General features: G+C 41.9%; 2 protein-coding genes across 4 annotated transcripts; one reads left to right on the top strand and one right to left on the bottom strand.

Moving 5' to 3' along the window:
* Positions 1 to 8: 8 nt before the first annotated feature.
* On the top strand, positions 9 to 8,237 carry tubd1 (tubulin, delta 1). Of its 3 annotated transcripts, XR_008754460.1 has the most exons (9): positions 13 to 353; positions 452 to 599; positions 2,063 to 2,279; positions 3,099 to 3,330; positions 3,486 to 3,650; positions 3,912 to 4,052; positions 5,753 to 5,936; positions 6,075 to 6,251; positions 6,600 to 8,237. XR_008754460.1 is itself a non-coding variant. In XM_055880159.1 (8 exons), exons 1-8 carry the CDS (start codon positions 203 to 205, stop codon positions 6,175 to 6,177), a joined length of 1,341 nt encoding a protein of 446 aa, XP_055736134.1. In that variant the 5' UTR covers positions 13 to 202; the 3' UTR covers positions 6,178 to 6,544. The 3 variants fall into 3 exon arrangements, 2 of the variants coding, with proteins under 2 accessions (XP_055736135.1, XP_055736134.1); XM_055880159.1 differs by lacking the exon at positions 6,600 to 8,237 and having other exon boundaries at positions 6,075 to 6,544; XM_055880160.1 differs by lacking the exons at positions 6,075 to 6,251; positions 6,600 to 8,237 and having other exon boundaries at positions 9 to 353; positions 3,912 to 4,071; positions 5,753 to 5,895.
* On the bottom strand, positions 7,284 to 25,611 carry LOC129822152 (vacuole membrane protein 1-like). The gene is made up of 12 exons (XM_055880161.1): positions 25,538 to 25,611; positions 24,796 to 24,900; positions 23,738 to 23,870; positions 23,519 to 23,609; positions 22,966 to 23,076; positions 15,879 to 16,043; positions 15,367 to 15,498; positions 13,142 to 13,222; positions 12,843 to 12,959; positions 12,202 to 12,263; positions 8,270 to 8,372; positions 7,284 to 8,127 (listed from the first exon to the last, which is right to left on the bottom strand). The coding sequence occupies exons 2-12, from the start codon at positions 24,869 to 24,871 to the stop codon at positions 7,978 to 7,980; spliced, it is 1,221 nt and encodes a 406-aa protein (XP_055736136.1). The 5' UTR covers positions 24,872 to 24,900; positions 25,538 to 25,611; the 3' UTR covers positions 7,284 to 7,977.

Here is a 25,611-nt window from a genome sequence, read left to right as displayed (position 1 = left end):
ACGCAACCAACCAAGTGAAGCGCGGACATGATCGATTTGTTGCAGGAAACGCGGCGAGCTTCAAACCAGACTGGAATAAAAACATAAAACTGTCATTGACAGTTGGAGGAAACATAGCTAGCAAGTTTATTTTCCACAAATAATCATTGAACATTTAGGCGAACATACTTGAAAACAACAGCTTTTGCAAGCAGGAATAGTAATGTCCATCGTGACAGTACAACTTGGACAATGTGGCAACCAGGTAGGCCAAGAGTTGTTCGAGGTGATCAGCAATGATGCAAATGATACGCAAAGAAAGGTTTACAGTGAATGCAGCAGTGAGCGGTTCTTCAATGAGACTGCAAATAGAGGTAAGTTAGCTATTCCTAATGATAATAAGCTGGTGTATCTCTTCTAACATGTAAACTTCACAGATGTGTATTTAACATTTAATGGTGTCGTTGCACAGAACTCGTGGCAAGGTCAGTGTTGATTGACATGGAACCCAAAGTCATCTCACAGAGTATTGCAAAGACTGCCAAATCTGGGAAGTGGAGATATGGGGACCGTTCACACTTCAGTCAGAAACAGGGTTCTGGAAACAACTGGGCAAATGGGTAAGGATGTTTTCAATGTGCAGAATTTGTTTGGAGGGGCTGGCCACCTTGTAATTATAATGGCTCTGACGTGACATGAAAAACTGGTCAGGTGACATCATGTACAGTGCATTCAGAAAGTATTCACACCCCTTGACTTTTTCCAAATTTTTGGAAACGTTACGTTACAGCCTTATTCTAAAATTGATAAAGTAAAAATGTTTCCTAATCGAGCTACACACAATGTCCCATAATGACAAAGTGAAAACAGGTTATTAGAAATAACAAACAGAAATACCTTATTTACATAAGTATTCAGACCCTTTGCTATGAGACTCTAAATTGTGGCCGCCATCATTCTTAAATGGAAGAATGTTGGAACCACCAAGACTCTGCCTAGAGCTGGCCGCCCGGCCAAACTGAGCAATCGGGGGAGAAGGGCTTTAGTCAGGGAGGTGACCAAGAACCCAATGTACACTCTGACAGAGTTCCAGAGTTCCTCTGTGAAGATGGGAGAACCTTCCAGAAGGACAACCATCTCTGCAGCACTCCACCAATCAGGCCTTTATGGTAGAGTGGCCAGACAGAAGCCACTCCTCAGTACAAGGCACATGACAGCCCGCTTGGAATTTGCCAAAAAGCACCTAAAGGACTCAGACCATGAGAAACAACATTCTTTGTTCTGTCAGGAGGAAACCTGGCACCATCTGTATGGTGAAGCATGGTGGTGGCAGCATCATGCTGTGAGGATGTTTTTCAGCGACAGGGACTGGGAGACTAGTCAGGATCGAGGGAAAGATGAACGGAGCAAGGTATAGAGAGATCCTTGACGAAAACCTGCTCTAGAGCGCTCAGGACCTCAGACTGGGTCAAAGCTTCACCTTCCAACAGGACAACGACCCTGAGCACACAGCCAAGACAACGCAGGAGTGGCTTCGGGACAAGTCTCTGAATGTCCTTGAGTGGCCCAGCCAGAGCCCGGGCTTGAACCCGATCAAACATCTTTGGAGAGACCTGAAAACAGCCGTGCAGCGATGCTCCCCATCCAACCTGAAAGAGCTTGAGATGATCTGCAGAGAAGAATGGGAGAAACTCCCCAAATACAGGTGTGCCAAGCTTCTAGCGTCATACCCAAGAAGAGTTGAGGCTGTAATCGCTGCCAAAGGTGCTTCAACAAAGTACTAAGTGAAGGGTCAGAATACTTATGTATTTTTTATTCTTAATACATTTGCAAAGATTTCTAAAAACCTGTTTTTGCTTTGTCATTATTGGGTATTGTGTGTAGTTTGATGAGGGGGGGTGGGGGGGGGACTATTTAATCAATTTTAGAATAAGGCTGTAATGTAACAAAATGTGTAAAAAGTCAAGGGGTCTGAGTACTTTCCGAATGCACTATAGTTAGGAAAAACTATGCCCCGCACCTGACAGCAGTGTCCATAGCACTATAATATGACAACACTGTGTTTTCTTTTCTTTGCGTGTAGATACTGTGTCCATGGACCGCGTCATGAGGAGGTAGTGATGGACATTGTGAGGAGGGAGGTGGAGCACTGTGACTGTCTGGCAGGAATCATGGCCATGATGAGTGTGGCAGGGGGCACAGGGTCAGGGGTGGGCACATACGTTACTCAGTGTCTCCGGGACGCCTACCCAAACTCCTTCATCCTCAACCACCTGACATGGCCCTATGGCACTGGAGAGGTAAGAGGCTTCCTTCAGCACCTGCAAAACATCACAGATCTGTCAACAAATGTGTATATACAGTGCCTTCGGTCAAGTATTCAGACCACTTGACTTTTTCCCACATTTTGTTACATTACAGACTTATTCTAAAATTGATAAAATAAAAAAAAATCCTCAGCAATCTATACACAATACACCATAATGACAAAGCAAAAACAGAAGGGAGAAACTCCCCAAATACACGTGTGCCAAGCTTGTAGCGTCATACCCAAGAAGATTCGGTTGTAATCGCTGCCAAAGGTGCTTCAACAAAGTACTGAGTAAATTGTTTGAATACTAATGTAAATGTAATATTTCCTTTAAAAAAAAAAAAATTAGCAAACATTTCTAAACCTATTTTTGCTTTGTTATTATGGGGTATTGTGTGTAGATTGATGTGGACAAAAAACAATTTAATAGATTTTAGAATAGGACTGTAACGTAACAAAATGTGGAAAAAGTCAAGGGGTCTGAATACTTTCCGAATGCACTGTAAAGGCCTACCATTTATGTTTTACAATACAGACATATTTCCTATGGAATAAGAAAGTAATATTGCAAAGCATTTACTTTTTACATTTACATTTGTCATTTAAAAGACGCTCTTATCCAGAGCGACTTACAATTAGTGCATTCATCTTAATATAGCTAGGTGAGACAACCACATTTCCAAAGTAGAAATGAAAAAAGAAATTTGACAGTTACAATAATATCATTTTTGAAGGTAGAAACAACATCATCAGTACTCTTTGGATGACCAGTTTTCACTAATTGCTGTATTGTGCTTTCCTTTTGAAGGTGATAGTCCAGAACTACAACTCTGTGCTCACACTGTCACACCTCTACCAGCTCTCAGATGCCATCCTGGTTCACGAAAATGACACGGTTCACAAGATCTGTGCCCAGCTCATGAATATCAAACACATATCATTCAGGGACGTCAACAAAGTCATCGCCCACCAGCTAGGGAGTGTTCTGCAGCCTGCACTCACTGGTGACTCCCATGGTGTCTACAGTAGAAACCCCATAGGTAAGCACTGAGCAGCATCAACACTGTACTTTAACAACACACATTCTGTACATATACACACATAAACATAAGCCCCCTTGAAGTGTAGTAAGAGGACGAAACAAACCAGTGTGCCAGAAAGTCTTGAAGTTGCATATCACACACTGTGTTTCCAGGTGAACTGATGAGCAGCCTGGTGTGTCACCCAGAGTACAAGCTTCTCAGCGTGTGCAACATTCCCCAGGTGTCCAGCTCTTCTATGGCTTACAGCATGTTCACCTGGCCGGGCCTGCTCAAACATCTACGTCAGATGCTCATTGCCAACTCCAAAATGGAGGAAGGCAAGTGTTGTGTTCTCATAGTGCTGTAATAGTGTTGAACACTAGGAGTCTGTATTGGCTAACTGTGAAATTCCAAATCAATCTATGTCCCCATGCAACTTAACATGGGTCTATTTATATTGATGCTGTTTAGTCATGAATTGTGTTATGTTTTTTTTTTGTGTAGCCATGCTAGTTTGTATAAGCTAGCTTCTCCATCATGTGTTTACTGTTTCATGTCCAGATGTTCATGTTAATGCTCTAAGGACTGTTATTTTTCAGGCATCGACTGGCAGGTGCGAGCCCCCTCTCTCCAGCCTGAAGGGATAGAGAGGACCAGGAGTCACAGACGACCAGGCTTCAACACCTCCCTGGCCAACCTGCTCATACTGCGGGGGAAGGATGTGAACAATGCAGAGATAAGTAAGAGACCAGTACATAGGTGACTAACTACTATGGGACATTAGACTTTTTAATATACACTGCTCAAAAAAATAAAGGGAACACTTAAACAACACAATGTAACTCCAAGTCAATCACACTTCTGTGAAATCAAACTGTCCACTTAGGAAGCAACACTGATTGACAATAAATTTCACATGCTGTTATGCAAATGGAATAGACAAAAGGTGGAAATTATAGGCAATTAGCAAGACACCCCCCAAAACAGGAGTGATTCTGCAGGTGGTGACCACAGACCACTTCTCAGTTCCTATGCTTCCTGGCTGATGTTTTGGTCACTTTTGAATGCTGGCGGTGCTCTCACTCTAGTGGTAGCATGAGACGGAGTCTACAACCCACACAAGTGGCTCAGGTAGTGCAGTTCATCCAGGATGGCACATCAATGCGAACTGTGGCAAAAAGGTTTGCTGTGTCTGTCAGCGTAGTGCCCAGAGCATGGAGGCCCTACCAGGAGACAGGCCAGTACATCAGGAGACGTGGAGGAGGACGTAGGAGGGCAACAACCCAGCAGCAGGACCAGTACCTCCGCCTTAGTGCAAGGAGGTGCACTGCCAGAGCCCTGCAAAATGACCTCCAGCAGGCCACAAATGTGCATGAGTCAGCATATGGTCTCACAAGGGGTCTGAGGATCTCATCTCGGTACCTACTGGCAGTCAGGCTACCTCTGGCGAGCACATGGAGGGCTGTGCGGCCCCACAAAGAAATGCCACCCCACACCATGACTGACCCATCGCCAAACCGGTCATGCTGGAGGATGTTGCAGGCAGCAGAACGTTCTCCACGGCGTCTCCAGACTCTGTCACGTCTGTCACATGTGCTCATGTGCTCAGTGTGAACCGGCTTTCATCTGTAAAGAGCACAGGGCGCCAGTGGCGATATTGCCAATCTTGGTGTTCTCTGGCAAATGCCAAACGTCCTGCACGGTGTTGGGCTGTAAGCACAACCCCCAACTGTGGACGTCGGGCCCTCATACCACCCTCATGGAGTCTGTTTCTGACCGTTTGAGCAGACACATGCACATTTGTGGCCTGCTGGAGGTCATTTTGCAGGGCGCTGGCAGTGCACCTCCTTGCACAAAGGCGGAGGTAGCCGTCCTGCTGCTGGGTTGTTGCCCTCCTACGGCCTCCTCCACGTCTCCTGATGTACTGGCCTGTCTCCTGGTAGCGCCTGCATGCTCTGGACACTACGCTGACAGACACAGCAAACCTTTTTGCCACAGTTCGCATTGATGTGCCATCCTGGATGAGCTGCACTACCTGAGCCACTTGTGTGGGTTGTAGACTCCGTCTCATGCTACCACTAGAGTGAGAGCACCGCCAGCATTCAAAAGTGACCAAAACATCAGCCAGGAAGCATAGGAACTGAGAAGTGGTCTGTGGTCACCACCTGCAGAATCACTCCTGTTTTGGGTAGTGTCTTGCTAATTGCCTATAATTTCCACCTTTTGTCTATTCCATTTGCACAACAGCATGTGAAATTTATTGTCAATCAGTGTTGCTTCCTAAGTGGACAGTTTGATTTCACAGAAGTGTGATTGACTTGGAGTTACATTGTGTTATTTAAGTGTTCCCTTTATTTTTTTGAGCAGTGTAGATAGTAGTTGATTCTATTTTATTCATTCTAGAATCCAACACAACTTTTGAATGTTTTTAAATCTATAGGTGGATTTCAGCATCCGAGTCTATATACCCCCTGGCTTCCAGCAGATGAGGCTTTCAGCATGTGGAAAACCCCAGTCCCCTTTAACAAGTATGAGAAGTCTGCTATACTGGTTAGCAACAGTCAGACTCTGCTGAGGCCTCTGGACAACATGGTGGGGAAAGCCTGGAACATGTTTGCCTCTAGGTACAGTTAGACACATCATGTAAAAAAGGCATGCATGTTCACTTATATTGAAGTTTTCCAATGTTAGACTTCTGATTTAAACTACCTCATTCCCAGGTTATTGGGTTTCCACATATTGATGTGTCTTTGCTTCCATAGGGCCTACATTCATCAATACACTAAGTTCGGGATCTCAGAGGAGGATTTCTTGGATAGCTTCACATCTCTTGAACAGGTCATCTCTAGCTACAGTCAACTTTGATGCTATGGTCTGCTTTGGACCAGTAAGATACTTTTTGGACATGACGAAAACCAGGATTCACTCCAACCGCAAATGTATGTACTTTCAAGGTAATTTCTGATTGAGCTAACATATGCAGTGTTTAGCGTAAATGTGGTCTCTGAACATTGCCTTTTAAACATGCATTGTGAACAAATTGCGCGATCAGATTGTATTTCGGCCTAAGCCAATAAAAACTTGCAGGGAGCTGATGCTATATTGGCATGTTATTGGACATTACACACGTACTGTTCTCTTGTACCAAATGAGTCAGAGCATTAATGTTGAAAGAATTACATGTAAAATTCATTTTACAAAAATGTACAAATAAAATGCCATTATTCAAGTACATTGAGTGGTATAAATACAAGTAACACGTTTTATATGAAGGCTTTTTATTGAAGATTTTTCAGGAAAGACCACTAAATGCACACAAAACAGCCATGATGCCCTACAAAGATGTCTTTGTTGGGAAGGTAAGTTTGATTTGATCCATTAGCCACAAAAGGTACTTAAATTAGCACATGCTTTAAAAGGTTGTACCATAGTCAAGACTGCACTCTTCAGATGGTTAATACCCAGAACTTCAGACAGCTTACAGACTGTTGTCGCCATGTGATTCAAACAGTCAACACCAGTCTGATAAGCTATCTGACAGGATGGGAGAGGGAGTAAAATACCTGCAACAACCAGGACCAGGTCTTTACAAACCAGCTTCAGAAAACATATTTTCCGACAGGACAATAAGCATAGCAGTATCTGAAACAATAAGCCGTGATGATATACAACTCGCTCATATATCTAGTTTCAAATTACAACATCAATTCCATAGTTTCCTTTAAATACATTATTCTCCAATTCACAATATTGCGATCCATATGCTTTTTGAGAATTTTGGCACTTACCTTTTGGATGTTAATTCTTTAAAAAAAAAGAGGTTCAAGCATTTTTTCAATCTTGGTGGTCTGAGTGCCTAAGCACTATTACCTTAACAGTAGAAGATGCTCTATATACAATAACATGGGGCAAGCTTACAAGAATGGAAGCAATTGTTTAAATAGTAAGAGAAACTCAGACATGGAAACGAATGATTTAGGCATTTTTATATATTCTGCTCAAAGACCGTCTAAATGTACAGAATAAAAATGACACTAAGTTAGCTGAGTGTAATGTTAAGTTACAAATCCTTTTTGTTCCGTTTTGGTCCAAGTTAGTTCGTCCAGATCATTCAAAGTACATGTGCATACATACCATCCTGAAAATATTTCCAGGATGTGCAAACCAATAACACATTGATCCGACTTGATATTGCTATTTCCAAGAAACACAAATGACAGGTCTATTTCTGATCAACAGGACAAAACACAAGAAAATGTAACCCTGAAAACGTCCTTAGCATCATATCAGCATACACAATGTCTGAATCCATACATACAGTGAAAAATTTGGTACAAATTAAGTCTAGTGATTAAGAACTGTGTTCAATGGAAGTAGGACCCTCCACCTTGCATAAGGCATTGCAGCTGGTATAGCTGCCGGCATTGCAGCTGGTATAGCTGCCAGCAAAACAGTTGACCTCCAGTTTCTGCTTAACTGCTTATAACATCATCACACACTAAACACAGATGAGGGGAAACTACAAAACCTTAAGGACAAACAAACAGTATACATCCGTAAGCACACACAGAATAGTGCCAGTTCAGCCTCTTAAGAATGGAAAAGGGCGAGGTTAGTTTGAGACAGAGCCGAGGGACTCTCAGCAGTCAGTTGGTGAGTCTCTTATCACTTGGTTTTCTCCTCAGTGTTCCTCTGCTGCCGACTCTGACGTCGCTTGGCGTAGCTCTGAGCCATGGAGTTGATGATGGAGAAGATAAAGTAACAGACCATGACCAGAACCACCTTCTCAAAGACCCATGACAGCCAGTTCTCAGTCTGCACAGAGAGACATGCATACAGAGGAATATTACTCTTGACTAACACGAATGCATTACAATTTGTATTATCTTGGCAATCAATAAAATCACATGCTTTGTCTCGACTTAGGAAGGATGGATGATGGTAATAGTGCTCTTACCGCCGGGGTGCCAGCGCCAGTGTGGTGGTGGAGTTTACTCCTCTGGGCCTCCAGGTACTCACTGAATGGCTTCTGTATGGAGGGACCTACCCTCGGCAGAGACCTGACACAGTGGCAGGGCAAGGACATCCACAGGCAAGGGAGGCGAGGCGGGGGAAAAGAGGGAGGGAAAGACGGACAACATTATATCCCAGAGTACTTACCATATCAGCAGTATCCCTTCACATGGTAAAATAATGAGGCTTTGTAGAGGGAACCCTTGGTCCATAGGACCAGGGTTTAAAAGAGAGCAGTCTATTGCTCATGATGTCGAGAGAGTTCCAATTTCTGTGTTTCTAGTTGGGCATCAAGTCTAGCTGGGAGTTCTTACTGCCAGTGTAGTGGCTGAGAGCACACAGCAGAGTGAAGTGAGGCAGTCCTCATCTCTTATTTATTCCTGAGGTCCCTATAAGAAACCAGTCTGAGCCCAATAACCAGGAAGTGACTCGATATGCTGTCATCACAGCCTTATGGGTGGAAACAGATCAAACTAGGCGTGTTCATCAATATGACTGTCCATATATGGGAGGGAGAGCAAAGGATTAGATCACTGTGTGGACCCCTCAGTTCATCAGGGCTCTTTACATTATAGTTACAGGGAATGCCACAATAAATTGATTGGAAGAGAACCCTCAGACACCACAACTTGATGTACCTGAGTAACACCACAATAATTCGTAGTTGACAGTACTATACCAAAATAATTGGTATAGTTTAAATCAATGTATCACAACCATCATTAAATAAAATATACAAACATTTCTTAGACATGGTTAGAGTTTTTTTAAATGCAGGTGTTAATATAAACTTAATCTAAAACTTGGCTAGACAGATTCAAGATAATTTACTATCGGGGTAAAAAGTGAATTGGGTAATTAATTGCTGATTTTAAACAAAGGGATATGGCATGCCCATTCCCAGGCTAACTTTGAATGACTCACTCAGCCACACACAAACTGCTGCAATCACCAACAGTTCCGATTCAGCATTCAAGCACCAGTGTAACACATAATAGCAAGTCAGACCAGTCAAACAATTGAAATGGTAGCAAGCAATTGTTCTCTCATGCGACTCATTTTAACTGTGAATAAGATGGCACTATAAACTGATCATTAGTTGTAAGATTTGCATTTTATTTGTTCATGATTTAAAAAATAAAAAAATTGGATGAGAAGAAATAGTCAAGGAAGAGCTGAAGATTTTAGCTCGTTATGTTGGATGTGTTACATGGAAGTGATTTATTTTTCTTTCGTACAGTGGCTTGCGAAAGTATTCACCCCCCTTGGCATTTTTCCTATATTGCCTTACAACCTGGAATTGAAATGTATTTTTTGTGGGTTTGTATTATTTGATTTACACAACATGCCTACCACTTTGAAGATGCTAAATGTTTTATTGCGAAACAAACAATAAATTTTTTTTTTTACTTGAGCGTGCATAACTATTCGCCCCCCAAAGTCAATACTTTGTAGAAACACCTTTTGCAGCAATTACAGCTGCAAGTCTCTTGGGGTATATCTCTATAAGCTTGGCACATCTAGCCACTGGGATTTTTCCCCCATTCTTCAAGGCAAAACTGCTCCAACTCCTTCAAGTTGGATCGCTTCCGCTGGTGTACCGCAATCTTTAAGCCATACCACAGATTCTTAATTGGATTGAGGTCTGGGCTTTGACTAGGCCATTCCAAGACGTTTAAATGTTTCCCCTTAAACCACTCAATTACTTCTTTAGCAGTATGCTTAGGGTCATTGTCCTACTGGAAGTTGAACCTGTCCCCATCTCAAATCTTTGGAAGACTGAAACAGGTTTCCTCAAGAATTTCCCTGTATTTAGCGCCGTCCATCATTCCTTCAATTCTGACCAGTTTCCCAGTCCCTGCAGATGAAAAACATCCCCACAGCATGATGCTGCTAGCACCATGCTTCACTGTTGGGATGGTGTTCTCGGGGTGATGAGAGGTGTTGGGTTTGCGCCAGACATAGGGTTTTCCTTGATGGCCTAAAACCTTGATGGCCTTTTGGTGAACACCAAACATGTATGCTTATTTTTTTTGTTAAGCAATGGCTTTTTTCTGACCATTCTTCCGTAAAGCCCAGCTCTGTGGAGTGTACGGCTTCAAGTGGTCCTATGGACAGACACTCCAATCTCCGCTGTGGAGCTTTGCAGCTCCTTCAGGTTCTCTTTGTTGCCTCTGATTAATGCCCTCCTTGCCTGGTCCGTGAGTTTTGGTGGGCGGCCCTCTCTTGGCAGGTTTGTTGTGGTGCTATATTCTTTCTATTTTTTAATAATGATTTAAAATGGTGCTCCGTGGGATGTTCAAAGTTTCAGAAGTTTTCTTTTATAACCCAACCCTGATCTGTACTTCTCCACAACTTTGTCCCTGACCTGTTTGGAGAGCTCCTTGGTCGTCATAGTGCCGCTTGCTTGGTGGTGCCCCTTGCTTAGTGGTGTTGCAGATGCTGGGGCTTTCAGAACAGGTGTATATATACTGAGATCATGTGACACTTAAATAAAGTTCCCCTGTGTGCAATCTAACTAATTATGTGATTTCTGAAGGTAATTGGTTGCACCAGATCTTATTTAGGGGCTTCATAGCAAAGGGGGTGAAAACATATGCACGCACCACTTTTACGTTTTTTTATTTAAGAATTGTTTTGAAACAAGCAGTTTTTCCCCTTTCACTTCACCAATTTGGACTATTTTGTGTATGTCCATTACATGAAATCCATTTAAATTACAAATTGTAATGCAACAAAAGGCAAAACACCAAGGGGGACAAATACTTTCGCAAGGCACTGTACATCCTGCAGTTATTGTTTCCCTGCTGCTGTCAGGGAGATTCTGGTGCAGTCAAAGCTAAACTGCTGTGAGTCAGAACAGATTCCATCTGATAGGACCCCACACGGCTGGCTGACCACCTATGTTTGGAATTGGTTTGCGTGTAAGGGAAATACCCTTAATGGTAAACACACACATCTGACTTTGATGTGAAGATTTTATGATGGTATTTGTTCAGAATGATCAACACCCCCCTCCAGGGCTTGACATTAACTTTATTTTACTTGTCCAAAAGCTCAAGTCACTTGTCTGTAAGAGCATTTTTACATCATTGTATGAAGCAAGGAACCACTTTACACAATGCATTACTATCTTTTTCACCATAGAATCACACAAAAATGTAGGCTACACTCTGCCTATTAGCTGCTTTGCATATTCAAGCCTGTCTCAAAATACAACACTGCCCCTTTAAGGCTCTCCTGGAGGATGGTTGACCACCCTTGGTAGCATATAAAATACTGCAACATTGCAACAAAATACTTGGTCTTTATAAAATAATTCCCTCCAGGGTTTGAAATTAAGGGCGTCCCGTCGACAAATACTTTATGTCTATGGTACAGAACAGACTCTTGGAAAGTTCTGGGAAGATTCATACAACCACTGCACAAAATTTTAAAAAGCAATGATGCTGATGCAACAGATCAGACAGTTTAGCTTAGAATGTTGATACAGTAGTTTTATTTCTTCATATTATAATCTCAACAATGTGCACATGGCTGTAGGCTGTGCGCAAATGTTCCAAAATGCAATTAGTGCGAAAACACCGCTCCCTACATAGAACATGAGAAAAATGCTGGTTTCAATAGGCTATTCGACCTAAGTGTTTATAAAATAATTCCCTCAACATTTATATGGTCTTATTTTGGTTAGGCTACTTTGAAAACCAGTTTTAAACAATTCATTTAAAAATAAAAAAATAATAATAATTAACAAGAGGACAAGCATCCATGTTGAGCCCCTGCCCCCTAGTAAAGCACAGAGGAAGAATGCTGACTGGGCAAAGCAAAGCACCTCTCTCTTCATCTATACACATACATTAACAGACACATACTCACCCGATCAGAGACACCATCTGTTCCACTATGTGCTTGCTGAACGTTATAATAACAAACAGTTTCTGTGGGAAGACAAATGAATCAACTGGGTGATTAGTGATCAGTCTCGGTCAGATACACAGACAGTGAGAACCTGAGTCGCCATCTGCACCGAGTTGAGGGACATATCCTATGAACACAGTGACACATGCCATCCCAGCCAAATCTGGACAGTAAAAGACCCATGAGGTCTGAGGGTGAAGCACAAAGCCTCCCCCGGACCCTGGTCCTCCTCAACCCTGGAAGGCTTTGTCAGAACTGGTGAGATCACTGGCTGGTACCACGGAGATTAATTGGTCTGGTTAGACGGCTCAGCTCTCACCACCACGACTCACAGAGAGACACAGTCAGTCTCTCACCGTCTGGGAGTAGATTAGTCACTGTGGCAGACTCAACAATAAAGCCTACAATTAAGAGTTTGATCTGTTTTACAAAAGCAATGGCTCTCATTAAAGTGCTCTCCATACTCCTTTCATCTGGAATGGTCTTCTACTGCAACACTAGAAGTACTTCAACACACAGAAACCATGGAATTACAGCCAACTGAACATATTCTGACATTGTCTGAATGTCTAATTGGTTAGTACAACTAAAATATTTACTTGTATGTGCATCTTGACGATGGCTTTCCCAATAAGCGTCGCTCCAAAGAAGGTCCAAAATGGTACCAGGAAGTGGCCACATGTTATACCAGCCAGGTCAAACAGAGGATTAGGTATCTGAAAGACAGGTCATAACATGTGAAAATATATCCTGTAATAGAGGAGTGCATTTGAATTCTACCTTTATTGCCATAACTTCATTGCAACCAACATCAACATACAATATTCAGTGATGCGCTTTAAAAAAACAGTATAAGATAGAGTGCACGTCAAGTCATCAAATGTAGGTTTGGACTTACCGAGGCGCAGGCTAAAATCCCAAAGAATCCCACTTTCTGCACCATGTTTTGAACGCACAGTTTTGCTCTTGTGACAAAATCCTGGAAACATAATTCAACAGTTTATTATCAAATATTACATTTATGCTTAACACATTAACAAACAATTTCTTCAATAATATCAATATCATGATATATAACCAAACTGAAAAACAAGTCTTATGTAATTCTGAAAAGGGTATTACTTGATAAAGAGTTAATGTGGCATAACAAAAGATATCAGATGGGCTATTATCTTTTCCTTTGATCTTTAGCAGCTCTGCTAAAAGTCCAAGCCAAGAGTTGTTGGCAAAGAACTGTTGAACTCTTGATATACACTACATCAAAATCAATGACGTCTTCAGTGATAATGTGTCAACCCTTGCCCTAAAACTATTCAGTTGTAAACGTCAGGTCAAAAGCATCTGACATGAATCTGTATATCAAAGACCTTAGGACTTACTACAAGGTTCCATCTGACATTTGTCAAAAAGGAGTTATTCACATGTGACATATGTCAGATTTGTGAAAAAATCTGAACATCTGAATCTGTGCAAACACCTTTGAACTTGGTGCTATAAAAGTTATATCTACAATCCAATCACAGAGAGCTGGGTTGTCCAAAAAAAAAAACATGTATGTCGATGTACTTTTTGAATCATGAAAGAGGAAGAAGACATCACAAAACAGTCTGGGACTTGAAAAATACTAATCTCAAAACCATACATTTTGCAGATAGAACCTTTCAGTACCAAGTCCTTTGTTCATATCACAGGTTATGGTCCTCTTTTGCAATTACTTTTTTTCACCACTTTTTCAGAAAAATGGCCATCACTTTATGGTAAAAGAGGCATTGCGCAATGCAAACGCATTGCGTTTTTGTCTTGTTCGATATCAATATGAAAACCTTAAATTAAAAATAAATAATAATTAACCTTTATTTAAGTCAGTTAAGAACAAATTCTTATTTACGATGATGGCCCTTGTTCAGGGGCAGAATGACAGATTTTTAGCTTGTCAGCTCGGGGATTCGATCTAGCAACCTTTCGGTTACTGGCCCAACGCTCTAACCACTAGGCTACCTGCCACCCCTTAATGGAAGGAGTATTTCACTAAAACTACAAACATAACACATTTTATTGATAACTAGCAAGTAGTTTACTGACTTTGGGTGTCAGAGACCAGAAAAATATATCAGTTTACTCATCCAGAGCTAAGCTTTAGCAATGTTGCTAGTTCTGCATAGGATATAGTGTATTTGTCATTTTAGTGAACTAATGACCGTGTAATGAACATTAATATATTTGCTGATGTGATTATAAAGAAGGGTATTCTCTTTATTTAATCATTAAAATGTCTACCTATTGAAATAATTGTAACATTCTGTGCCAGATAGAACCTTATGGCTGAACCTATATTGACATTTCAGAAACTTAAGGTTCTACCTGTGTTTGCACCCCACTTTAAAACATTTTTTAAAATGTTTTATTATATATATTTTTTTATTACAATTGTTGGATTGGGTTTGAATACTCTGTCATTTAGGTACCTTTAAGGTGAGGACCTTAAATGGGTTATGAAAGAAGAATTCACTACCAAACAGTTCTGAGATGTTGGATGTAAAAACTTTGATGCTCAATATCTCAAAACTATGCTTTGCGCAGATAGAACCTTGTAGTCCCACAGTCACAATATCTTAATAATAAATGAGTATGCGGTGGTACACACATTTACTAGTAAAGACATGATATTACTTCTTTATTTCAGATTCCATTAAGTGAGACTAGACTGGAGGAAAATCTGATTCTTAATCTGAGCTCTTTGTTTAGTTAGCAATCTAATCTAAAGGGTAGGCACTGGCTGTCATGTCAGTAGCCTGTTCACATTGCCTGTCCTTCAATTGAAAGGATCATGAAAGAAAGGCCTTAGGGATGATTAAAGGGGAGCTTGTTTCACCGTGACTCACTCCACTAGCAACACTGTTACTGGAAATGGTGGGAGGGGCTTTCAGAAAAGTCATGTGATAACTGGAGACCAATCACAGGCGAGATAGAGAAGTCAGTAGATAGTGATGGACAGTTAGGTAGAGTTCCATCCCCAAATAAAATACTGAATGAGAGTATAAGACTCCAGAGACTTGGGTGGAATGGGGCATTCAAGAGGCAGGCTACTACACTGTGAGAGGGGAGGACAGAGTCCCCACTCACCTGAGCAGTCTGTGCATGCTCCAGCATCTCCTCAAACTCCTCATAGTCTTCGTCGTCTGGGTCTGCTCCAGATAGCCTGGCTGCTCGGGCCATGAAGTAGGGGGGCAACTCCCCAATGGCTGTGCCTGCACCCTGGAGAGACAGACACACTGGTTTAGTTTAGCACTGGTTCATACCAGAGTCAAGCATAGCTCTATGGTCTCTCACTACTAGAGAATCTCTTAAGTGAGGTTACGTGAGGTCAACTGAAGACTACCATTGTTGAGCCCTCAAGATGCCCCGATTGTTCTAAACCCAAAGGAGCGGTTTTCCCAGGCACAGATTAAGTCCTGGACCAAAAAACAAAAACGTTTTTAAAATGAACATTCCCCATTGAGCTTGCTTTTTTTTGTCCAGGACTAGGCTTAATCTGTGTCCGGGAAACCACCCCATAGAGTTCACTAGAACGTTGAACCTAGACTTTAGGTTAATTATACTTATTTTTGCCATTGAAGAAAGGCATGTTTACTCACCCACATACACGCTTCCAAGCGGACCTTTGAGACAATGGACCAGAGTGAGATGCTACCCTCCACTCCTCCCTCTGGACAGATGATCTGGTCTGGGTAGGGGGGCTCAGGGAAGTCTGTAGAACCACACTCGTACGCAGCCAGGGTGACTGATGCTATGTGTGGACCCTGAGAGCCAGAGGATGGATGGGTATTCCTTAATTCAACTGAACATGTACAGTTGACACACACTAGAGCTGGGATGATAAACCGAAAATTACCGACACCACCGCCTTCTTACCGAAGCATTTAGCTTAATTTGTTGATTTTGCTACACAACAATGAGAAGCACATGACCTTTGCTCAAAATGCTATTGCGGAACAAAGACAGTTTTCAAAGCAACTACTGTTGTTCTAGTCACAGCTTTCTGTGAGTATGTCAATGCGTTTCTCATCTCATAATATTGAGTTCATAACACCACTTTACAACCGGTGTAGGCTTTAGTTAGTATGGTTTTGATGCGCCCGCAGAGCCCAGTGCGCCATTTGCATACATCAAGTAGCATAGGCCTAGCGCTGGAAAGTGTTTGCAGGACATTAGACTACATTTACTGATAGATTAATCGATTAGTCTACATGGCTATCTAGCTACAATATCCTATTTAGAGTTTTGAGTTCCCACTTCCTCAGCTGGTGAATAATAGGCTATAGCTTGTAGGCCAATATGTACAAATATGTCAGCAGATTCTCTACAGAGCCAAAAATAAATCTGATAATTCCAGATCCTATTTTGACAGGTTGCACATCAAAATATCAATCATGCATTTGCTGGATATGTTAGATAAAATCATAGGCTACCACCTCAGTTGTCTTACTTGGCACTGGAAAAATAAGTTGTATAGAGCTGTGTCGCTAATGTAAAGTAACTGTCAAAAAAATAAATAATTGGTTGTAATTGAGCAAAATAGTTACATTTAATAGCAATATGACTTTTTGTACACAGCTCTTGCACTTACACCCCCCCCCCCCCCTCCAAAAAAAAATGGGTCAATATATTGCGATATGGATTTTTGGCCATGTCGGCCAGATTTAGCCACCTGGCTTCAGTAACAAGGGCAGTCAGGGAACCTGAAACCACAACACAGGAAGCCTAGTATGCCGTATCCTATTGAGATACCAAAGTGACAGGAGATAGACAGAAGACAAATTAGTCAGTGCTGATCCCCATAGCTCTCCTAGAGAAAGCGAGCGGACATGCTGGGGAGTCTTCTTTTCACAATACGGGTTCACAAGGTCTCAATCCCTGCCTTTCCATTCCTTCCATTACACATCTATACTCGTTTCGCCATGGTGAGTCAATGATAACAAAACAACACCTTTTCATTATTTGGAAAGAAATATTCCACAAAACACAGCAAATGAAATGCACGGTGGCCACTGCCTTGAATGTTTAGCAAAATAAGAAACAAACCCTACATTTCCATCTGAATCCAACATTACCAGACTCATGAATCATACAATTATGCTTGTAACCCCCAGCTGAATGGGAGCATGGTCTCTGCTCCTTACTATGGGGTATCTAATTCTTTAGGTCTGAGGTAAATCCATAGCAGCTCTTTAGAGGGCAGATGTTTCTGGCACCATTCAACTTGGGACTTTCCAACATGTTGACCTCACCTCAGTATGGTAAAGTGTGCACATAGCCTAACTATTTTATCAGGGAGCACAACCTCGCCATTCTCCAGATAGGAGGATATATTGTTTTTAAGTGGAGAGTACAAAAAAACAGTTAAGCAAGCACTCTCTCATATCAGCACATATTTACACAAGTGGTTGATATGTTAGTGATGCCTTAATTGAAATATAAAGCAAACATACTGGTAATAGCCACATGAACATTTGTACAATACAAAGTAGGCTTACTGCTATAGAAATCATGACACTGTATCTTTGAATGAATATAGCATCATTTAAGTGTTTATAAGTTGCATTAGACAAAATGGGGCCTACCACTATACAAATCATGATACTGACACTGTCTTTATGAATTCATATTGAATCATTTGAGTGTTTGTAAGTTGCATTAGAGAGCTACAGTTTCTCATTTTGGAGAAGATGACTGAAAGCTGATGGAAATAACCACACTGAGTGGGGGAGATGTGGGAAAGGGAATAAGGTCATACACACGTCTAGGGAAGATGACACGTCATGAGGTCAACACCACCAACACTACCAGAGGCTGTGGTTTACAGGCCTGTCTCTACTAGTGGGTTTAGGTAGTGTTTAGTGAGGAAAATGGGTCGTTAGACATAGAATTGGAAAGGCTATCAAAGTAAATTGTATTTCAAAAGCAGTTATTTCAAAAGTTTAGTAGAAACCTTGCAATTTCCCATTTGTAAATGTGGAGCTGTTGACTCAAGGGTATCTACATCATAAGATCTAGTGAACAATGGCCAACTCACTGAAAAAAAATGGGGACCTCGGCAGATTCACTTCCTTGTCTTCGTCACAGTTGAATGCTTCATTTCACCACATCCAAGATGGATGTCACAAACATACCACACAGTGAGGAAGGAGCGTGACTCAACCGCAGTCACACTATGATCACTCATCAGGAACTAGGGCTGTGGCGGTCATGAAATTGACGGACGGTAATTGTCATGCAAATAACTTCCGTTCCATACTATCCCAAAGATGGTCTATTGGGTTGAGGTCTTGGGACTGCGCTGGCCACTCAAGTAAACAGAACTCGCTGTCATGTTCCATGCAATGTTTTTCCACTCCTCAATTGTCTAGTGTTGTTGATCGGTTAGAGCGTTGGACCAGGAACCGAAAGGTTGCAAGATCGAATCCCCGAGCTGACAGGGTAAAAATCTGTCGTTCTGCCCTTGAACAAGGGAGTTTAACCCACTGTTCCTAGGCTATCATTGAAAATAAGAATATGTTTTTAATAAAGGTCAAATAAAAATAAAATAGCTGGACTGAAAACTCAATGTTTGAAAAATGTCAAAGTATGCTTCGTCCGTCTGACAATGGAGCCTTCAAAAGGGGGCATTGCGATTCCGCCCAGTTGTGGACGTCCCCAATGAAATACACAACATCCGGTGTAACAGTGTACTTATGGGTAATGAACGAGGCTTAAGTCTGCAACTCAAATGATTTTAAAAAGTTCCATGAAAGTCATGAACTCTGCTCTGTTTCTGGCGCAGGCTACACACACTTCAGTCTCTAATTCACAATTTGACAAGCACTTGATAATATTCTCACGTATCAGACTATTCTTAATACTACTACACCAGCTCTGATGCTCGTTGTTTGTGGCAGGTCTTGAAAACTATTATTACGGACTACAAAAGGGAAACCAAGACGCAAGCTGCCCAGTGACGCAAGCCTACCAGACGAGCTAAAATATTTTTATGCTCGCTTCGAGGCAAGCAACACTGAAGCATGCGCGAGAGCACCAGCTGTTCTGGATGACTGTGTGATAACGCTCTCGATAGCCGATGTGTGCAAGACCTATAAACAAATCAACATTCACAAAGCCGCAGGGCCAGACGGATTACCAGGACGTGTACTCAAAGCATGCGCGGACCAACTGGCAAGTGTTTTCACTTACATTTTCAACCTCTCCCTGTTTGAGTCTAATACCTACATGTTTCAAGCAGACCACTATAGTCCCTGTGCCCAAGGAAGCATAGGTAACCTGCCTCAATAATTACCGCCCTATAGCACTCACGTCGGTAGCCATGAAGTGCGTTGAAAAGCTGATCATGGCTCACATCAACAGCGTCCTCCCGGACACCCTAAACCCACCCCAACAGATCCACAGATGACGCAACCTCAATCACACTCCACACTGCCCTTTCTCACCTGGACAAAAGGAACACCTATGCGAGAATGCTGTTCATTGACTACAGCACAGCATTCAACACCATAGTGCTCATAAAGCTCATTATTAAGCTAAGGACCCTGGGACTAAACACCTCCCTCTGCAACTAGATCCTGGCCTTCCAGACGGGTCGCCCCCAGGTGGTAAGGGTAGGGAACAACACATCTGCCAAACCAATCCTCAACACTGGCCCCTCAGGGGTGTGTACTTAGTCCGCTCCTGTACTCCTTGTTCACCCACGACTGCGTGGCCAAAAACGACTCCAACACCATTAGGTTTGCTGACGACACAACAGTGGTAGGCCTGATCACCGACAACGATGAGACAGCCTATAGGGAGGAGGTCAGAGAACTGGCAGTGTGGTGCCAAGACAACAACCTCTCCCTCAATGTGAGCAAGACAAAGGAGCTGATCGTGGACTACAGGAAAAGGTGGGCAAACAGGCCCCCAGTGACATTGAAGGGGCTGTAATGGAGCGGGTCGAGAGTTTCAAGTTCCTTGGTGTCCACATCACCAACGGACTATCATGGTCCAAACACACTAAGACAGTCGTGAAGAGGGTACGACAAAACCTTTTCCCCCTCAGGAGACTGAAAATAATTTTTCATGGGTCCCCAGATCCTCAAAAAAGTTTTACAGCTGCACCATCGAGAGCATCCTGACCGGTTGCATCACCGCCTGGTATGGCAACTGCTCGGCATCTGACCGTAAGGCGTTACAGGGGTAGTGTGTACAGCCCAGTACATCACTGGCGCCAAGCTTCCTGCCATCCAGGACCTATATAATAGGCGGTGTCAGAGGAAAGCCCATAATCGTCAGAGACTCCAGTCACCCAAGTTATAGACTGTGATCTCTGCTACCACATGGCAAGCGATACCGGAGCGCCAAGTCTAGGACCAAAATGCTCCTTAACAGCATCTACCCCCAAGCCATAAGACTGCTGAACAACTAATCAAATGGCCACTGGACTATTTACATTGACACCCCCCCATGCAGTCACTTCACCCCTACTTACAAATTACCTCAACTAACCGGTACCCCCTGTATATAGCATCATTATTGTTATTTTATTGTGTTACTTTTTATCTTTAGTTTATTTGGTAAATATTTGAACTCTTCTTGAACTGCACTGTTGGTTAGGGGCTTGTAAGTAAGCATTTCACAGTAAGGTCTACACTTGTTATAGTCGGCGCATGTGACAAAAAGTTTGATTTGATTAGACTTTAAATATGGTCTTTACATATAGCCTACTAATTTTAACACAAGTGTATAAAACAGCCTCAATTTGTCGGGGCGTAGACTCTACAATGTGTTGAAAGCGTTCCACAGGGATGCTGACTCATGTTGACTCCAATGCTTCCCACAGTTGTGTCAAGTTGCTGGATGTCCTTTGAGTGGTGGACCATTTTTGTGAAAAACCCAGCAGTGTTGCAGTTCTTCATACAAACCAGCGCGCCTGGCACCTACTGCCATATCTCATTCAAAGGCACTTAAATATTTTGTCTTACCCATTCACCCTCAATGGAACACATACACAATCCATGTCTCAATTGTTTCAAGGCTTAAAAATCCTTCTTTAACCTGTCTCCTTATTTTATTTTTTTAAAAGGCCCCCCTAAAAATTTAAAATAACATAGCCTGCACTCGAATAGCAAATGGAGGAAGCTCTTCCCTCAGTCTCTCATTCACAATTTGAATTAGCAATAAGAATTGAGCAATAAATAGCAGCACAAGAAGCTTGGATCCTCTTTTAAAATAGTGGTCAGTCAAAACTGTTTACACACATGATTGTGCAATGACTGGGTTTATAAGAACACGTGTCACTAGACTCTGTAGGCTCTCCAACTCTGTTCCAGGGATCCTAGGCCTATAGGCTATGCTTAGAGTTATTTGTCCACTTTAGTTGTGATACGAACCTTGTCAAAACATATAGGCCTATTGGCTAGGATACATGATGCATGTGACTATGATCTGAAAAAGTCACAAAAAGTGTCTTCCCTTAGACTGCACATGCTGGCCATCATTCACAAGTGATTATTATTATTATAATTTCACTCATTAGACTATTCTCAATTTAATTTTGTCTTTACATATGCCAAATAATGTGTGTGAAATGAGTTTTGATTTAGAATGGGGCATTATCAAGCACCTGTAGGAACAGGGGGGAGGGGGAGAAACACGTCATAGTGAATGGAGGACACTTTTCCTGTGGTTAATTTTCATGCCAGATAACCTACTCCATTTGTAAAATAAGCAATGTGCTTAATATTAGGAAAGTTGAGAAATAAATATAGTAGTCCTAGCCTATAGAAAGCTGATAGGATCCTCTTCAATAGAGGCAATCGAAATTATTTTTTGCATAGCCTATAGAAATGTTGCGCATCATGGGCTTATAGGAACACTTGTTTCATTCTATGCATCAACCAGCTGTGAGGAGCTGGCTCTCGCTGTGCAACAGGTGATCCTATTCTGCTCAAACTCAATGTCAGGGCTCTCTTTCAGTGTTTGATTTGATTTTCAATCACATTTGCATTGATGTCAGAGTGATTATAGGAACAGATCGCTGAGTACCAGGTCATTAGCAACCGGCCGTTAGCAAGTTTGGTAGACTACTAATGACCATCAGTGGCATCAGAGCGCAGTTATGAAGAAGCCTAGTTACCGTGACTCAACGGTCACATGGAATTTGAACGCGGGTGTAGCGGTAATACGGTCACTGTAACAGCCCTAATCAGGGCCCAGTTTTTCAAAAATCTTCAATTTGGACTTAGTCCATAACTTTTGAAAAACTGTGCCCAGAGGTGAAAGACAGATCTATGGAGAACTGAACACACAAAGAATGAGATAGGAAGTATGAGGCCACCCACTGGACAAACTGTGGATATGTATTACATTTCTGGTAGTGGTCAGCGTTAAACATCACTCAGATGATGGAAATATCCTGTGCACAAAATATGTCCCTCTTGCTCAAAGACGACAAGGACAAGTCTGTCAACTAATTCACCGTAACTATATATTTTTGTATCTATTGTGCCAGTTATGGAACAACAAGCAGAGTAAACAGCCTCACAAAAATATCCAATGTCACATACTGTACCAGCATTCTCAGATAAGAAATTACTACAGAGTTACAGCAGGCTTTTCCACTGTCTGAGTGTGATAAGTTAGCTTATGTTTTTGTTGGTACAGCTGACAGGCAAGGGAAGGGTGGTTCTTACTTACCAGGTATAGTAGGAAGGTATGTAAGCCAGTCCCAAGGCCTACTGAGGACAGGATGCCCAAACCTATCCAGTAGGCACACCACAGGAACCTCTTCTCCAGGTACTGCACATACTGCAAAGGAGAACAGACAGGAGGGGGAAGGAGTAGAGAGAGCTTTAGGCTTCAATTTGTAAGTCGCTCTGGATAAGAGCGTCTGCTAAATGACTTAAATGTAAATGTAAATGTAGGCTTTTGCATGGACATAGATAGCCATAACATACTACTGCAAAATACATGTATCCTTTGGAGAGAACATTGGTGACCTATGTTATGCTAAGGATAGTGGTGGAAAAAGAGGAAATGTAAAAATTGTACACCATAATATCAACATATAAACTACGTTATATCCAATGTATTGGCCTGAGCCAAGCAAAAAATGTTGTCTCTCAGATGACCTTTCCTCTAGAAATGCTGTGTATCTGAATGAACAGTTACTTATCTTTAACCATTAAACATCTCAAATAAATCAATTACAGAGGAGGTGATAGAGGTTTCTGTTTCTCTCCTTCCTTACCTTCTGGTGTGCTCCCTCAGTGGAGTAGGCAAGGGAGAAGAATGAACACAATACCAGGATCAAGAACACTGTACCACTTCTTTGCCATAACCTATAGAGGGGAGAAGTAAAACAGTTTATTAGGTACAACTACTTAATGACTAGACTGGCAAACTTAAAAAAAAAGCTTTCAACTGAACAGTTGATTTCTAGTTTTACTGTTAAGTAGTGGTGGTTTACTTTAATGTCCATTCCTTTAGTGTGATGAAGGTTTCCAGGAGAAAGTAGTGTAGTGTGACGATAGGCCTCCTCCACAGCACCAGAGCGAGACGCTCCTCCCGATCTTTCTGCCTCCTCTCACTCACCGCAGAGTCTGTAGATAGAGCACACTCGTGAGGTCAGACTAACTTATAAAGTGGGCCAGTTTTAAAAAAGCTACTGCAATATCCCATTATTTTGCTGGACACCAGGCAGTGTCAGAGGAAAGCCCTAAAAATTGTCAAAGCCTCCAGTCACCCTAGTCATAGACTGTTCTCTCTGCTACCACATGGCAAGCGGTACCGGAGCGCCAAGTCTAAGTCCAAGAGGCTTCTAAAACAGCTTCTACACCCAAGCCATAATACTCCTGAACATCTAATCAAATGGCTACCCAGACTATTTGCATTGCCCCCCCCTCCTCTTTTACACTGCTGCTACTCTCTGTTATTATCTATGCATAGTCACTTTAATTCTACCTACATGTACATACTACCTCAACTAACTGGTGCCCCTGCACATTGAACTTGTACCAGTACCCCCTGTATATAGCCTCGCTATTGTTATTTACTGCTGCTCTTTAATTATTTGTTACTTTTTTTGTTGTATTTTCTTAACTGCATTGTTGGTTAAGGGCTTTGTAAGTAAGCATTTCACTGTAAGGTCTACACCTGTTGTATTCGGCGCATGTGACAAATACAATTTAATTTGACATAGACTATTGTGACTTTGACAAAGTCATGTGACTGTCTAGGCCTACGTAGGAACATAAAACTAGCAATTGGTGGTGTTCTATAGTCTAGACCTAATACTGAAATAATTTAGTAGTTAATTAACTGTGGAATAAGTTAGTACCCAACAGCTTGGGACCATTCTGGCAATACTGGAATGTTGCAAGAAGAACTGCCAGGAGAATAATTTTTGCAGTTGCTGCTTGCCAATAGCAACACACACCATTCTCCTTCCTTGGTAAAATTGTTTATCTATTCTCCATAAAAACACAGCCTTAATGCTGGTTCACTTGGAGAAGTTTCAAAACCAACCTGCAAAATGTCCATTCTGTTTGTCTTTGGTTCCTCGCTTCTGTGGTTGTTCACAGCTTGCCCCATTCTTTGCCATCTCATTTACTGTTGAATCGACCAGACAACCTGAAGACAAGACCAGCAAATACGTTTTTTTTGGGGGGGGGGGGGGGGTTGGCCACTGTCAACGGTAGGAAGCACATTAGCTAGTTATTGCTTGTCACTAAATGACAGCTAGTGGAAGATGTTGACACACGCTAAAGTTAGCTAGCTAACCGGCATACGAGCTAACAAACAGCTGATAACAAGTAACCTTTATTCACGACTCAAACTCCATCGGATTACATTTACCGGCTGTATAAACCACCATGGGTTTTCAAGAACTAGCTAGCAAGTAACGTTAAAGTGTGTAATATCACTCCCTTAGCAAGCTGGCTGGCTGGAGTGAGTTTATAAAAACATAGTTAGCTACAATTAATTGTTCAATGTTTATAACTATGAATAACGGATTATAAACTACAGTAACCCATTGCATGTTGACGTCGCTAGTTGGCCAGATAGCTAGCCACTTAGCTAGACAGAGCTAACGACACTGTGGAAATAGTATAGGCTACAACAACTATGGAAACATGTTAGGATCTAGTTACTTCAGTTGTTGTGTTGACTGTAATGCCACAACTCTGTTCACATTCGAAAATGATACATATTCTAGACAAATATAAATGTGTTAGTCACACAAATTGAATGAAATGAGCTGTCATACCTCCGAGTCTTCTTCCTGGAGAAAGGTTCTTCTTCTATGGTATATTGGAGATCGCACAACTTCGTGTGCATCCC

This window comes from Salvelinus fontinalis, chromosome 24 (assembly GCF_029448725.1).
Source record: "Salvelinus fontinalis isolate EN_2023a chromosome 24, ASM2944872v1, whole genome shotgun sequence".
NCBI lineage: Eukaryota > Metazoa > Chordata > Actinopteri > Salmoniformes > Salmonidae > Salvelinus > Salvelinus fontinalis.
This window is presented reverse-complemented; position numbering and strand designations above follow the sequence as displayed.